The following is a 14,436-nucleotide window of genomic DNA, read 5'->3' on the forward strand; positions in this document are numbered from 1 at the left end:
GTACCGCAGAAAAAGTTTGAATACCAGAAATGCTTTGATAATTTGTATATGCTTCAGGGAAGGCTTAGTGCAGACTCTTTTGGCTATGTAATGCCTCCATCGCCAACAAATTCTACACTTTTTCAGGTAAAGCAAACACAAAAGCAGGTGTAATCTCACTGGAAACGTGTGCACAATTACACAGATTTTATACATACTATATACATTTTTATTAAAGCTTTCAGAACCAATTGTACCACCAATTGGTGCTCCAAGTTTCCATGAACAGAATTTAGAAGCTAGTGAAGACATCTGTCTCTGGGATGAAGATGATCATGGTACGTGCTTTTCTTCTTTAATTGAAACGGACGTGTGTTGGAATATATCTATGATCAATCATATTCCTGTGTGTCTGTTAAATTCCCCACCCCGGGAAATACCTCATTGTGCTGTTTCAATGATTTATCAGGAATCGGCCTGGCTCATTTGGTACCCTAACTCTAACCCTAACCCTAACTCTAACACTCCTGGTTCTGAGTCAGAAGGGTGTGGGTTCAAGGCCCACTTTGGGACTTTTGAACTCATGGTCCAATTGATATTCTATTGCAGTTACTGCTGCATTATTGGAGGTGCCATCCTTGGATTAGATGTCAAACTAAGGTCCTGTCTGCCTGTTCAGGTGGACATTTTAAATTCTCTGGTACTATTCCAGTGGTGGCCCAAGCTTTATGGTTGCCTAACAAAATACATTTTCTTAATTGAATATTTCTTGATTTATTCCATAAATATATGGGGTGCTTCTTGACTGTCCCACAGGCCACTTCCGGCCTGCAGGCCACAGGTTGGCCACCATTGCGCTATAAAAGGAGAATGGTGTTTCTCTCAGTGTCCTGGCCAACAATTCCACAAATAAAATTCGTCATTAACTTTGTGGTTGTTTGTGGGACATTCCCTTGTGCAAATTAGTAGCTGTGTTGGCCCACAAATGCACAGTCACTACATTTCACAGAAACATCTTTGAGATGTCCTCAACATTTAAGCGCTCCTGGACGCTACGCCGTGTGACGGGTGCTGTATAAATGCAAGTTGTTTTTGTTTTATTAAAGGCATTAAACCAAATTCAAAAATATATATTTTTATTCTATCCTAGAGCCCATCTTATCATCAAAGATCCCTGCCTGGTTGAGTTCACCTTCTGCTTCAGAATCTGACTTTGGATTGACGCAATGGCCATCATGGGATTCTCACAAGGTTAATCTATACGGACAGGTGCTGTTTGTTGTAATTAGTGAATTCCCTGCACCTTGTTTTGTTTGGCAAAACTATTTATACAAAATTAATGGCACAAGCCTGCATTGAATATGAATGCGTTATTTGCGTTGCATTATTTCTGAGAGCAGTGTGTTCTGTCAGGATTTGCCACTTTAAATGCATTGAAGATTTGCAAATATACCGCTGAAGAGAAAATAACACTTACCCCTTTTGAAATTGAATTTGATGTTTGTGTATCTAGGAGTTTTTCTAAAGAAATATAAAAATCAACACATAAGTTGTACGTATTGGATAATGGTCAGTGATCTGAGACCCTACTCTATATGATGGACGATATATAAATGCTAGTTGTTGTGGTTGACCACGAGCTAGAGTTCTGTAGAAGACACGGCTGGATTTGTGTCCACTGGTCATATGCTGCATTATGTGATTTAACAAGTTTGGTACAAATACAAATACATTGTTTATTGCTGTGTTTCAAGGATTGTAAGATAAGGCACATAATGAGGTTAAACAAAAACTGATCCTTCAATACCTTGTGCATTTTATTATGCAACACCAAATCCATCTACAATGTTTACACGTTTTGTGCCCCTTCGCCTCATTAGTACCACATAGCTCATTTCTTATGCAGAATTATACAATAAACATTTAAGATTCAGAGTTAAATAACCTTTTTGAACAAATATACAATCAATTCGCTTTACAGTATAATCTGTGAAGCGCTTTGAGATGTCTCAAAGACGTAATTGGCACTATATCAAATGCAAGGATCGTTATTATTATAAATAAGGCAAATTAATTTGATTACATCTAGCTCAACATATTCTCCCCCCCATTTATTGCAAGGTAAATTCTCCGGTACAGCAGGTGCCTTCAGTGATCCCGGCCATGAGCAGCATCATCAGACATTCTAGGGATAATCTGCTCAATAACGTGGAGGAAGAACTTGAGTTTTCAGTGCCAAGCCACCGATCCGTTACCAGTGGACCCCTCTTTGGTATGTGACATATTATTAAATAAATTCAATTTTTTTTAAACAATTTTGAATATGTGATATATTCAACTTTTAAAGCGTCACATATTTGTGGTGTTTTCCGGTCAACAATCCCATATTTAAAAGTGGTCATTCGCTTAATACTATGCACAAAATTGGCTATCATGTTTGCCTTCGAATACACAGTCACTGTACTCTACAGTAAAATACTGTGAAATGCTCTGATGTTTCAACTAAAAGACTCTATATGAAAAATAATGATAATTATTATAGAATATCCTCCCTACATTATCCTCCACCATTCCAGAGTTCCATCTACAATTTCTGAGCTCTTCATCCTGAATGTGGGTCCCGCTGCCTTGGCTTATCTGAAAGTAAATATGTTTTGTATAAATTTATGCAAAATTCTTGTCTTTCACAGGAAAAGAAGAGTTGAAGGCCAGAGAACCTAGAATCCGACCAGCTTTGAGACTAAGATCTCCACTTGTTACTGTGCCATTAGCCACTGGTGTTGACTGGCCTGCTCCTAGTTTTGTGGACAGTTTTTCAGATGCAAATTGCGCCGATCATCTTGAGCAGAGCTCAACTGTTTACTCACTGCACAGCATACAAGGGTGTTCACGTGGCATTGATGCTTCCTATAATAATACTGATGTATTGGTCCAAGAGCTTGAACAATCAGTGAATCCTCAAGTGACGTTTGAGAGTCAGGGTAGTAAATGGCTGAAGTATGAAAATTCGGCACAGCCCAGTGGAGTGTCTCAAAGAGGTGATGGCCTTGCTGAAGGAGATCACAACTTTAGTGGAGATGTTATGTTTGAAATGCCGACCTTTGAGGAAAGGAACAGAAAGTTTCTTGAGATGCAGAAACATTCAAGTGATTCACTTTGTGCACAGCTGATAAAAGAGAAACTGGTCAACCAACACGGAATTTCAAGCAGAGTAAACTTATCGGAAAGGACCACTTTGTTAAATGCCATACCTACAAATATGGGGCACGGTTTATCAAACCAATCAAATAATCTCAGCCCAAAAGGATTGCAGGTAAAACTGACTGTTTTGAGTCTGACTTAATATTTGTCATGCTATTGTGCGGTAAAATGTGACAAAAATAGTTTCGTGAAACATTGCTCCCCAAATGAATATATTCTTCATTTACCAACCTCTTTTTTNGGTCAGCTGGTTGTCTTGACACATGCAGAAACCCATCACCATGCTTAAGAGTATCCAAACCGAACTAAGAATTCCATGCATCCCACCTACATGGAAATTCCAGAGATATGTTTTTGGACTGGAATGCGACCTCTCTCCCTGGAGGGATGATTCTGTTTACCTAACTCCAGAAAGTATTAGGTGCAGGTTTGCTTAATCTGCTGGATTTAAGGCTTAAATTGCTGGTAGAAACAGTGTTCAAATGACCATTGTCTGTCAGAAAATTAATATTTTACATGCCTGCTCTATTTGTGTAAGTTCAGGGATAAATGATGTTGCTTATGAAAGGATGGTATAAAATTGATCAATAAAACCCTGAGTTTTTTCAGGCTTTTGGGGGTCTATTCTTTCGTTTGAAAAACAGGCAAAAATTAAGAGTGGGGGAAATGATGCACAAAAAGCGTAAAAAAACAGTGAAGTGAAATTTAGTATTTTTGAATATCAACAACTCAAGAAATCAAGCCAGATATTAATAAAATGTTAACTTTTATTTAGAAGAAAAGCAACTTCATAAATCAGATTAATTTTTTTTGCTCCTGTGCAATGTGATGCTTGTACTTACCTGCCTCTGCAATATGATGCAATGTAATAAAAGCTGTTTTAGTATCTCTGATAAAGATGGCCTTTCAGCAATAATATTCAATGATTGGTACTTTTGCTTCTATTGCAGAATCTCTTGGTGTCAGAGTTGTCTTTTCCCAGAGCACAGGTTTTGCAAGGGACTATGGTTCCTAAGAGACAAGTCACCATTCCAGTCACCTTCCTCAGTCCTGCCCATTACAGGCAGGTTTTCACCGCAGCGTTAACAGGTATTACATAGAATTACATAGAACGTTGCAGCAGGGAATCAGGCCAATTGGCCCAACTCATCTGTGCCAGTGTTTATACTCCACAAGAGCCCCGACCCCTCCTCATCCCCTAAGACCTATATCCCTCTTCTTCCTTATGATTGCATTAATTTTCCCCATTATGTCTTCAAACATTATGTTTCTTCAAGTATTATCCAACTCCTAACTTCAGTAGGTAAATGTGATTATGGAAGTGCTTTTAAATGTTCACTCCACAATATATCTCTGTGGTTGATCCTGAGAATTACTGACCATGATTAATTCGCATGCTGAGGTAGCTAACCTTAGTTGAGGTGGCAATGGAGTATCTATAGGCCCCGCTTGACTACAAAATACACAGTGACTGCATTTAACACTGTTTCAATATTATAGGGTCTATATCAATTTCAAAAGTTATTACAACAAAATAGAATGTACTATATAATGCATTTCATGTTGGGAAGTCATCACAAAGCCCATTCACAGTGCTGGATCGGCACCCAAACTAAGGATGGGAGCTGAGGGGAGTGGGGACAGGAAAGATGGCTAAAAGAGGTACATTTTGAGACATTGCCTTGAAAGGAGAATGGAGGGAGCAAACCCATTTATGTGCCAGGAACACTCTGAACGATTCAGTGTATGATCAGTTTCACAGCGTGCTTATGATTTGTTTTTTCAGAACATCTCAACATTTTGCTATATGAATTGTCTTTAAAACTTCACCGAGTACTGTCAAATGTCGATCTAACCCAGTATTCTTCAGAAAAATCAGGAGGCGCTGATATTAAGCAAAGCTTTATCCCCCTTTGCCAACATCAGCAGCCTGCAAAACTTGTCATGGTTAAAAAGGAAGGTCCAAATAAGGTAATGTTTGCAGCAAGCTTTCATTATCTAGATATCTCAAGATTTTAATAGAGGTTTGGAAAGCTATGGAACAGTGGAAACTTGCTTTATATTGACAGAATGTGTTCTTTGGTACATGGAATTATCAAATGCAAGGATGATTATATTATTATTATTATTACTTGCTGTAATCTCATTCCTCATGTTTTCCTCTGTACCTTTTAACAGTATTTTTCCTCAAGTAATTTATCCAACTCCTAGCTTAGAGTATCTAGGTTTTTTTTTGTTTTGCTTTCGGACTGTTTGATTTATTGGGGTGGGTGTATTTAGCTTTAAGGAACTTAATTCTTAGAACTGAGTCTTGTTTGCTTTACTTGCAGGGTCGTTTGTTCTACACTTGTGATGCCTCAAAGTCTGACCAGTGTAAGTTCTTCAAATGGTTAGACAATGTGAAGCCCATTGACTCAAAGCAGGAAACTGGGCCTCAGTCAAAACTGATGCTAGCTGATGCAAAGAGCATATCTGCTTTCATCAGAAGTCAGCATATACATTTTTATGGTGAATGCCAGCTGCACGTAAGGTGAGATCATTATTGCTTGTCTATTTTGGAGGAGAGATTCCTTAACAGCCAGCCGCTGTGATTGGGTTACTTAACACATGTGGAAATCACATACATGGTTGCTCTTCCAAATGACGCTCAGTGTCATTATTTTTTAATGCTCTTGGTTGTGATGGCCTGCACGATTGATTAGTATCAACTAGCCTGCCGACAATGTCTGAGATTGCTCCTTACATCCGTGCTATGAACCACTCTGTCTTCCCCCACTTCTGCAACATTGCCCGACTCCGCCACTGCCTCAAACCTCAGGCCGCTGAAACCCTCATACATGCCTTCATTGCAACCAGGCTCGACTATACCAACAACTTCCTTATCAGCCTTACCAACTCTTCCCTCCACAAGCTGTGAATCATCCAGAACTCTGCAGCTCATGTACTCTCCCACACCAGGCTCCATGACTCCATCACACCCACCCTCGCCCAGCTCCACTGGTTCCCCATCCCTCAGAGGAACGAGTTCAAAATTCTCGACCTCACCTTCAAGACCCTCCATGGCCTTGGCTCCTCCTTCCTCTCCGACCTGCTAACCCCTTATCAACCTGTCCGCTCCCTCCTCTTAGCAAGCTCCGGCCTGCTCCATGTCCCCTGCCCGCTCCGCTCCACCATTGTCGGGCCTTCTGCCATTCTGACCCCACCCTCTGGAACTCCATCACACATTCCCTTTGCCTCGCTCCCTCCCTTGCATCGTTCAAGGCATGCCTCAAGATCCTCCTCTTCGACCATGCCTTCATCCACCCTCTCTGCCCTCCACCCCTCCTAATTTCACTTCCCCCCACCGCCACCCCCCTCCGACCCCCACTTGGGAGCTAATCCTCACTGTTCAACACCTTAGGATGTCCTCCCGACGTGAAAGGCACTTTGCAAATGTAATTTTGTATTGTATTATATTTTGTGTTGCACATCAGGCAGGGACTGAAGCAGTCAGATCCTGGAGGAGGGCATCTGTGAAGCTGTACACCAGCAAAGAGGCCATTCCTTTGAAGGGCAGGATAGGAAAAGGACTCAAAACTGTTACCTTCACCCGAATCCTAACATTTTAGCAAATTGAATTTATCTCCCTTTACCATCCATTTGTGCTGTTGATTTTATACTATTCAAGAATAAGTAAAATTCCAATGAATAGCTATTATTGGAATTATAACAATAATAGTCCTTACGTTTAATATTGTCTACTTTGGGAGGACAGCTGAAATGCTTCACAGGATTTGCTGTGAGGTATAATGCATCTTTGAACTCTCAAGTCTTGGCGGACGCTTCAAAGCCATGCTAGATATGCGATGGATTGTTTGGAGGTGCCATCCTGTACATTTTTTGCAGGCTAGTGTGGCAGGAAGTTTGCACATTTTCCTTATTTGCTTTGGCTCTGAAATTTCTGATTTTCCTTCACACCTCAGGCACTGACAGCATCACCATCCATGGTTGCACACTTCACCTTACTAAGCCAGTCCGGAACCTTGGCGTCTTGTTTGACCCTCAAATATCTTTTCTACCCCACATCTGTGCCATGACCCGCTCTGCCTTCCCCCACCTTCACAACATTGCCTGACTCCTCCACTGTCTCACACCACAGGCCGCCAAAACCCTCATATATGCTTTCATTAGATCGAGGTTTGATTATATAAACTTCTTGATTGGCGGCCTCCCCAACTTCTCCCTCCATAAGCTGCAGATCATCCAGAACTCTGCAGCCCGTGTCCTCTCCGCACCAAGGCTCCGCGACCCTATCATCCCCATCCTCGCCCAACACCAATGACTTCCCATTCCACAGAGGATACAGTTCAAGATCCCGGTCATCACCTTCAAAGCCCTCCATGGTCTTGCTCCCCTCTACCTCAGTGGGCTCCGGCCTGCTTCATGTCCCCCGTCTCGCTCGTCCCACTATTGGCGGGCGGGCCTTCAGCCACTCTGCCCCACCCTCTGGAACTCCATCCCGTAGTTCCTCCACCTCGCCCCTTCCCTTGCCTCCTTCAAGACCCATCTCAAGACCCTCCTCTTCAACCGTGCTTTCAATCACTCTCATTCCCTCACTGCCCTCCACCCTCCCCAATCCTGACCCCCAGCTCGGGTCCAAAATTCTGTCTGTTCAGCACCTTGGGACGTCCTCCCGACATGAAAAGTCTGTACAAATGTAATTTTGTTGTTGTTGTTCCTTTAAAAAAAATTAAATTAAACCCTCTGGGCATGGACTGTAAGAACTTTTTCTACCTCTGCTGTTTACAGGAGAAGAACATTTAATTTTCACAATAGGAAGTTTTGTCGTGGCAAATTGAAGGAACTCAGAAATGATGAAGATTTGGAAAACACCTGTCAACCAAAACTGTACCTTCGACTGAGCAGGAAAGAGAACTCCTCGGTCTACAGTAGAGGTATTATAATAATAATAATAATCCTTGCATTTGATATAGCGCTTTTTCACATCTAGACGTCTCAAAGCGCTTCACAGAATATGCTGTAAAGTGAATTGACTGTATATTTGTGGGTGAAACATATTTGTATACAAGCTCTTTAGTACAACTTAGAGAAGTGATATGTAAGCTCGTTTGGCTTGCTTGCTGGACTTCCCAACTCTTTCCTCCACAAGCTGCAGATTATTCAGAACTCTGCAGCTCGTGTCCTCTCCCGCACCAGGCTCCGCGAACCAATCCCCCCCGTTCTTGGCGGTTTCACTGGTACCCTAACCCTCAGAAGATCGAGTACAAAACCCTTATTCTTACCTTCAAAGCACTCCACGGTCTTGCTCCTCCCTACCTCTCCAACCTCCTAACCCTATATTAGCCTTTATGCTCCCTCTGCTTGGTGGACACTGGTCTGCTGCACTTACCCCGCACTTCCCATGGCACCATTGCCGGTCGAGCATTCAGCCTCTCTGTCCCCACAATCTGGAACTCTATCTCGCAATCCCTCTTGCCTCCTTCAAGTCCTGTCTAAAAATCTTCCTTTTCGACCATGCCTTTGGCCACCCTCCCACCAACCTCCTACCTCCACCCCCCCCTGCCCTCCACTTCTCCTGATGCCAATTCCCAGCTCGGGTCCAAAAACCCTGGACTGTCCAGCGCCCTGGGACGTTTTTCTGACTTGAAGGGTGCTCTATAAGTGTAATTTGTTGTTGTAGTTGCAATAGTAAATGCTTGACTACTGGATGTCTCTTATGCCAACTCTCCAGAACTGATCCAGGAGGCTCTACTCTCCATAATCCCATTTCAAATCACTGCGCATGGGCACAGAAAGTCTGTCATTTCCCAGGCTAGCAGTGAGGCCATTAACGTTGCTGTTTTTTAGTTGTCCTTCTCTTATTTTTTCTTCTTTTAAACAATATTTAATTTTGGCAGATGATCTCTGGATAGTATCAAAAACCTTGGCATTTGACCCGTTGGATACCTTCATCGCATGTAGTGTTTTCTTTGGACCATCTTCAGCCAATGAAGTGGAGATTTTACCATTGAAAGGATATTCTCCATCAAACTGGCCTTCAGACAGTAAGATTTTTCTTTGTTGATGTAAGAAATTCCATCTTTGTAAAGTGTTCATTGGGGCACTGAGAGTACTGCAGTTAATACAATGGCAGATTGACTCAGTTGGTAGGATTCTCACCTCTAGATTCTGGGTTCAAGCCCCACTTTGGATCTTGAACTCAGAGTCGAAGCTGATTAGAATATAAGGATTTGTGACGTATAGATAATTCTTCAAAAAAAATGTGGTCACTCAATCCATGACTGTTTGTGGGACACTACTGTGCGCAATTGGCTGCCACGTTTCGCCCGCAAAATATACAGTCAATTCACTTTACAGTACATTCTGTGAAACGCTTTGAGACTATATCAAATGCAAGGATTATAATTATTATTATTATCTGCCTGTTCTTCAGATGCATATTAAAGATCCCACTAAAGACACTATTTGAAAAGAGAAAGCACTTTCTGATAAACTGAATATAATTTACCAACAGATAAAATTGTTTATTTACAGTCTGACTATTTGTGGGGCCTTGCTACGTTCAAAATGTTTGTGTTTATGTTGGTAGAACATCTCAAATTGCTTCAGATAGCTGACTGGAAGTCCAAGCTTGGGGAGGGTGGAGAGGAGGTGGAGTGGGAGGGGGGAACAGTTGAAGAGGGAAGAAAGTTGACCAAAGTGCTGAGAAAAGGATAGATTAAAGTGGGTTTTGAAGGTGGGAGGGAGAGGGTGGGTTGGAGGGACTAATGAATGGAGTTCCAGAGTCAGGGCAGAATAACTGAAAGCTCTCCTACCAATGATGGGGTTGGGTGAATTGGATGGGGAACATGAAGCAGGTCAGTGTTTGCTGAACAGAGGGAGTGGCTGGGCTACTAGGACAGCAGGAGGTCATAGAGTTGGGGTGAATTGAGGCCGTTTTGCCATTCGAACGTGAGGAATGAGGATCTTGAATTCAAACAACTAGGTGATGGGGAAATCACTGGAGCTGAGCAAGAATGGGGTGGAAGATGGGCTTGTGGGGTCTTGTGCAGGAGAGAAATTATAGTGTAGGATTTTGCTCTTTCCTTCCTTGCTGCCACCCCCACCCATTTTCCTATTTCCACCCTCCTGTTTCTCTCTGGGCCCACTGTGGACATCTGAGCAATATTATTAGAATATACTTATTTCCTATTACTGTATGTGCTTCCTTCATTATTTTAAATATCAAGTTGAAGTTGAATCCACATGCTTATGGCTGTAAACAAAATTTATCAAAATAGTTTTTGACGTTATTGCCATTTAAGCATTGTCATTTACATGATCTAGGATTTGAACAAAACTAATCTTCAGAATTTTCTCTGTTCTGCTAGTGATCGTTCATGCCTTGTTCGTTGGCAATGCCAGCACTGAATTTACATCGCTGAGGAATCTGCAGGAGCATGTCAATCCAGCCTCACTTCCTTTGATGCCATATTTACTCAAAATGTAAGCCATTCACTTATGTATACTGTACTGGTACATGGAACCCCTGCTTAATTTTAGTCTCCTTGCTGTAGAATCAAAGTTCTTTTTTAAAAGAAACCAATTCAATGATGTGATTATACAAGGAAGTACAAATTAATTGTCTTTTACAATAATATAATAAAATAAATAATATATATTTTTAATACAATACAAATTTACGGAAGTACGACCCAAGGTGCTTTACAATCCATGCTTGGCACTCAAGGTGGGTGTGGGAGTAGAGAGGGGAAAGGTGACCAAAGGCGTGGTCACCAAGAAAGGTCTTGAGATGGACCTTGAGCGAGGTGAGCGAGGGAGCACCTCTTTTTATCAAAAGGTGATAAACAGTTCAAATAAAATAGTGAAATATAATCAAATAATTGGCCTGTGGTGAACTAAAATTTGTTTCATGGGGTCATTCCAGCAGTTGTCTTCTTTTTGGTCATCTGGGTGTCTATGAGATGTTTATTAGAATGAAGTGGGTGCTCTCTCCCTGGAGGGGCCCACCCTGCCTACCTAATTCCAGAAAGTAATAGGCGCAGGTTGTCAAGAGCCAAGGCTTGGGCCCCCAGGGTGTGCATTGGGATATTGCTAGAATTTAACTAGCTAAAACTGCATAGTTTGCCATTGAAAACACTGTCTGGCAAGCTTCTGCTGCTTGTCCAGGTAGGACCACCTTACCCTATTAGGGCTTGGCTTGTAGGATTGACAGAGATGAGTGGGAAGAATCCCTGCGCCCAGATTGCCTCTTCAAATCCTGCTAACATGCTAGGCTGGCCGATCTGTCATAATCAGTGCCATGGAGTACTGCAGACCCACCTGGCTCAGGAACCGGACAACCAAGACTGTGACAGAGAGTCTATTTGATTCTTATGTTCCATTGACAGGCATATCACAAACAAGCCAGTTCAGCCTTAAACAAATCCCATTTATTTCTTGTTCCCTAACCCCCAACGTGGAAAATGCTATGATAAAGGATAATCGGGAAAGGAGTTGAGGGGAAACAAGATTTTAATTTATCGAGTTGGGTTCTGGAGATCGATGTTGAGGCACTTAACAAGATTAGTCTTTTGTTTGATGGAGACATTTTAAAAGGGAGGGTAAAAATCCACAATCGTATTTCACGTGCGTTTGTAACGTTAGACAGTGATATCTTAGCAAATTAATTCTCTCCCACACCATAACACCATGAAGTGCAGGAGTGTTGGCCATAAATCCTTAAATCTAGGGAAGTTAAATGCATTTGCATCTTCTTGGTTAACGTTCCTCACTAAACTAGCAGCTGTGCCACACATCAGATGAGCCTGGAAGCTGATTCAGAACAACTTATCCCAACTCCCCAATAAACCTAGTCGGACGACTCCAGCTTGACTGGCAGGGCTGTTCAAAATGCAGAAGGCTAGGAGTGAATAGAGGCATTTCAGGACATTCTCCTGATGTGAAAGGCACTATACCAAATGTAAGGATTATTATTATTAGAGGAAGGGAATTGGCAGGAGGGAAGTCTCTAGGGTCGTTGTTAGCTCTGTATATGTGTGGCCATTATGAAGGAGAAATATTTCTAATAGAAAGTACTCTGACTTTCCATTTCCGATAATGTATCACATGATAATGTGAGCTGAATATTTTCAGTTTTTTTAACATTAGGAAGAACAAGTTTGAGTTTTGTTTCTGCATTTTCAAAGGCTGTTTAAGTAAATAAATTAAAATAACCCCAAATAATAACCAGAGCCTTATTACCTCGTCAAAACATTTCAAAACACCTAACAGTGTTTTACTGTAAATTATTGACTGCCTATTTATAGGTGAACGAGGTAGCCAATTTGAGCACAGCAATGTCCCACAAAATTGTGCTTTGTTTGTCTTGTGATCTGGTGATGTTCCTGCAGAAAAATAAAACTTGTATTTATTTCAATCTGCAGGTCTTATACTGGTGAGGAGGCAGTGAACAGATCTGCACGAGGAAGATTTAATTCTCCTGCCTTAAAAAGGCCAATGCCACAGACGAGGCTGTTGTGCCCAGAGACAACCCTTGTGATGGCCATGGAGATGATGCATGTGTTTCACCTGAATCCAGATCAGGCGGCTGCTTTGAGACAAATCGCTATAATGATGGCGAGCAGCAAGAGCCCACAGGAGTCTGTTCTGCCTATCACAGTCATACATGGTAAAGAGGAGTGCTCAGAAGGTTTTTTCTGCTTTTGTCCCCTCTGCTTTAATTTAACCTTCATTTTTGTTCTTTCATTGAACCTCTCATACCACAGCTGATCCTGCTCAGTGAAATCTCCAGGCAGGCAGCTGCTCCTTTTGAGAGACCTTTGGAATGGAAGCATCTGATTCTCCCCTCTCTGCATCATGTACAGGTGCACTGCCCCCAAGTGGGCAGCTTGAGTTAGTTTTCTTTTACCTAAAGAAGGTAAAAGAAAGGCATTTGATAGGCATTTGATTTGGCTTGTGTGTGGAGGGATTGGGTTCACATTCTATCCCATCCCAAATTTCATGAACCTGGATCTTCTAGTATGGGCCACTGGATATTGTAATGATCAGGAGCAATAATATCTGACTGATTTTTCTCCATCCCTCCCTAACCCCAGTTGTGACCAATTGAAAGACCTGAGGTGCAGCCCAGCATTCAACCCCGTAACATATCTCTGGCTCTGGACTTGGTGACAGCTTGTTAGTGCAACTTTAGATCATCAGATATAATACATTTTACTGGTGCTTTTAACAAGAATGATAATCTACTCACTCCACCAGATCAAGATATTTAATTTTGACATTTTCAAACTTCAATCCTTCAACTGTAGAAATTGCACATTCAACTTTTAGTATTTTAAAATTGTGGATAAATTTATTTCCAAATACAACCAAACAAGGAGTCCCTTTATTTCTGTGATCTCTGTCTACCTCTCAGGTGTGTATGGAGCTGGGAAGAGCTACCTGTTGGCTGTTGTGGTTTTATTTCTTAGTCAACTTTTTGAAGAAAGTGAATGTGTGGAGGGTCCCAGGCAGGTCCCGTGGAAACTTCTCATTTCTTCATCCACCAACGTCGCTGTGGATAGAGTGCTACTTGGGTGAGTGATACTACAGTGTGGCCAATGTGGTCTCTCAAAAGGCCTAATCTTCTGTTCCCTTCAAACCTTTTACAGATACCATTATATAAGGCGCGTGTAGAGGTTGGAAAAAATTGGGCTAACTCCCTTCACTCAAATAAGCAGGATTGACAGGAGCTGAGTAGGAAGAATACTGTCCTCCCCATTGGTTGTTTGCCTCTCCAAGGCCTGCCAAGCTGGCTGGTCCGTCATCAACAGTATCTTGTTCCCACTCAGCTCATGTTAAATCTGCAAGCCAAATCCCTGAAGAAAGGGTGGTTAGTCACAGCTGGAAAAGTAGCAGAAAGCTTGCCACACAATGTTTCTGATGGCAAGCTATGTGGTTTAGCTTATTAAACTCCAACACTTCACCAACATACACTTGTGTCCTCAAGCCTTCTTTTTTTGCCAATCAGAGCAAAAAATACTTTATGGAATTAGGTAAGCAGGAGCTGTTTCTCCAGAAAGAGAGAGAGAGTACACATAGCATTCTAGACATCAATTTCAATGTGAGTGGCATACACGTGGAACTCTGTTTGGTTTGAATACTCTTATGGTTGGAGATAGGTTTCATGGTGACCTGGTTGACCCCAAAGAAACAGTCTGGGGCTCCACCTTTTGGGCAATGCTTTCACCCACTGCACCAATGCTTTCACTCACT

General features: G+C 41.9%; 1 protein-coding gene across 1 annotated transcript in view; it reads left to right on the plus strand.

Annotated features, from left to right (window-relative positions):
• Positions 1 to 14,436, plus strand: part of LOC103180897 (protein ZGRF1) — a 46,265-nt gene that overhangs the window by 11,805 nt on the left and 20,024 nt on the right. Inside the window, exons 9-20 of the mRNA XM_007897009.2 lie at positions 218 to 317; positions 1,130 to 1,248; positions 2,101 to 2,251; positions 2,670 to 3,292; positions 4,131 to 4,269; positions 4,967 to 5,151; positions 5,511 to 5,710; positions 7,969 to 8,114; positions 9,078 to 9,224; positions 10,551 to 10,665; positions 12,606 to 12,850; positions 13,598 to 13,757. Coding sequence (XP_007895200.2) covers positions 218 to 317; positions 1,130 to 1,248; positions 2,101 to 2,251; positions 2,670 to 3,292; positions 4,131 to 4,269; positions 4,967 to 5,151; positions 5,511 to 5,710; positions 7,969 to 8,114; positions 9,078 to 9,224; positions 10,551 to 10,665; positions 12,606 to 12,850; positions 13,598 to 13,757 — 2,330 coding nt within the window. The remainder of the gene's footprint in view (positions 1 to 217; positions 318 to 1,129; positions 1,249 to 2,100; positions 2,252 to 2,669; positions 3,293 to 4,130; positions 4,270 to 4,966; positions 5,152 to 5,510; positions 5,711 to 7,968; positions 8,115 to 9,077; positions 9,225 to 10,550; positions 10,666 to 12,605; positions 12,851 to 13,597; positions 13,758 to 14,436) is intronic.

The sequence above is a fragment of the Callorhinchus milii genome, unplaced genomic scaffold (genome assembly GCF_018977255.1).
Source record: "Callorhinchus milii isolate IMCB2004 unplaced genomic scaffold, IMCB_Cmil_1.0 Scaffold1, whole genome shotgun sequence".
NCBI classification, from domain to species: Eukaryota; Metazoa; Chordata; class Chondrichthyes; order Chimaeriformes; family Callorhinchidae; genus Callorhinchus; species Callorhinchus milii.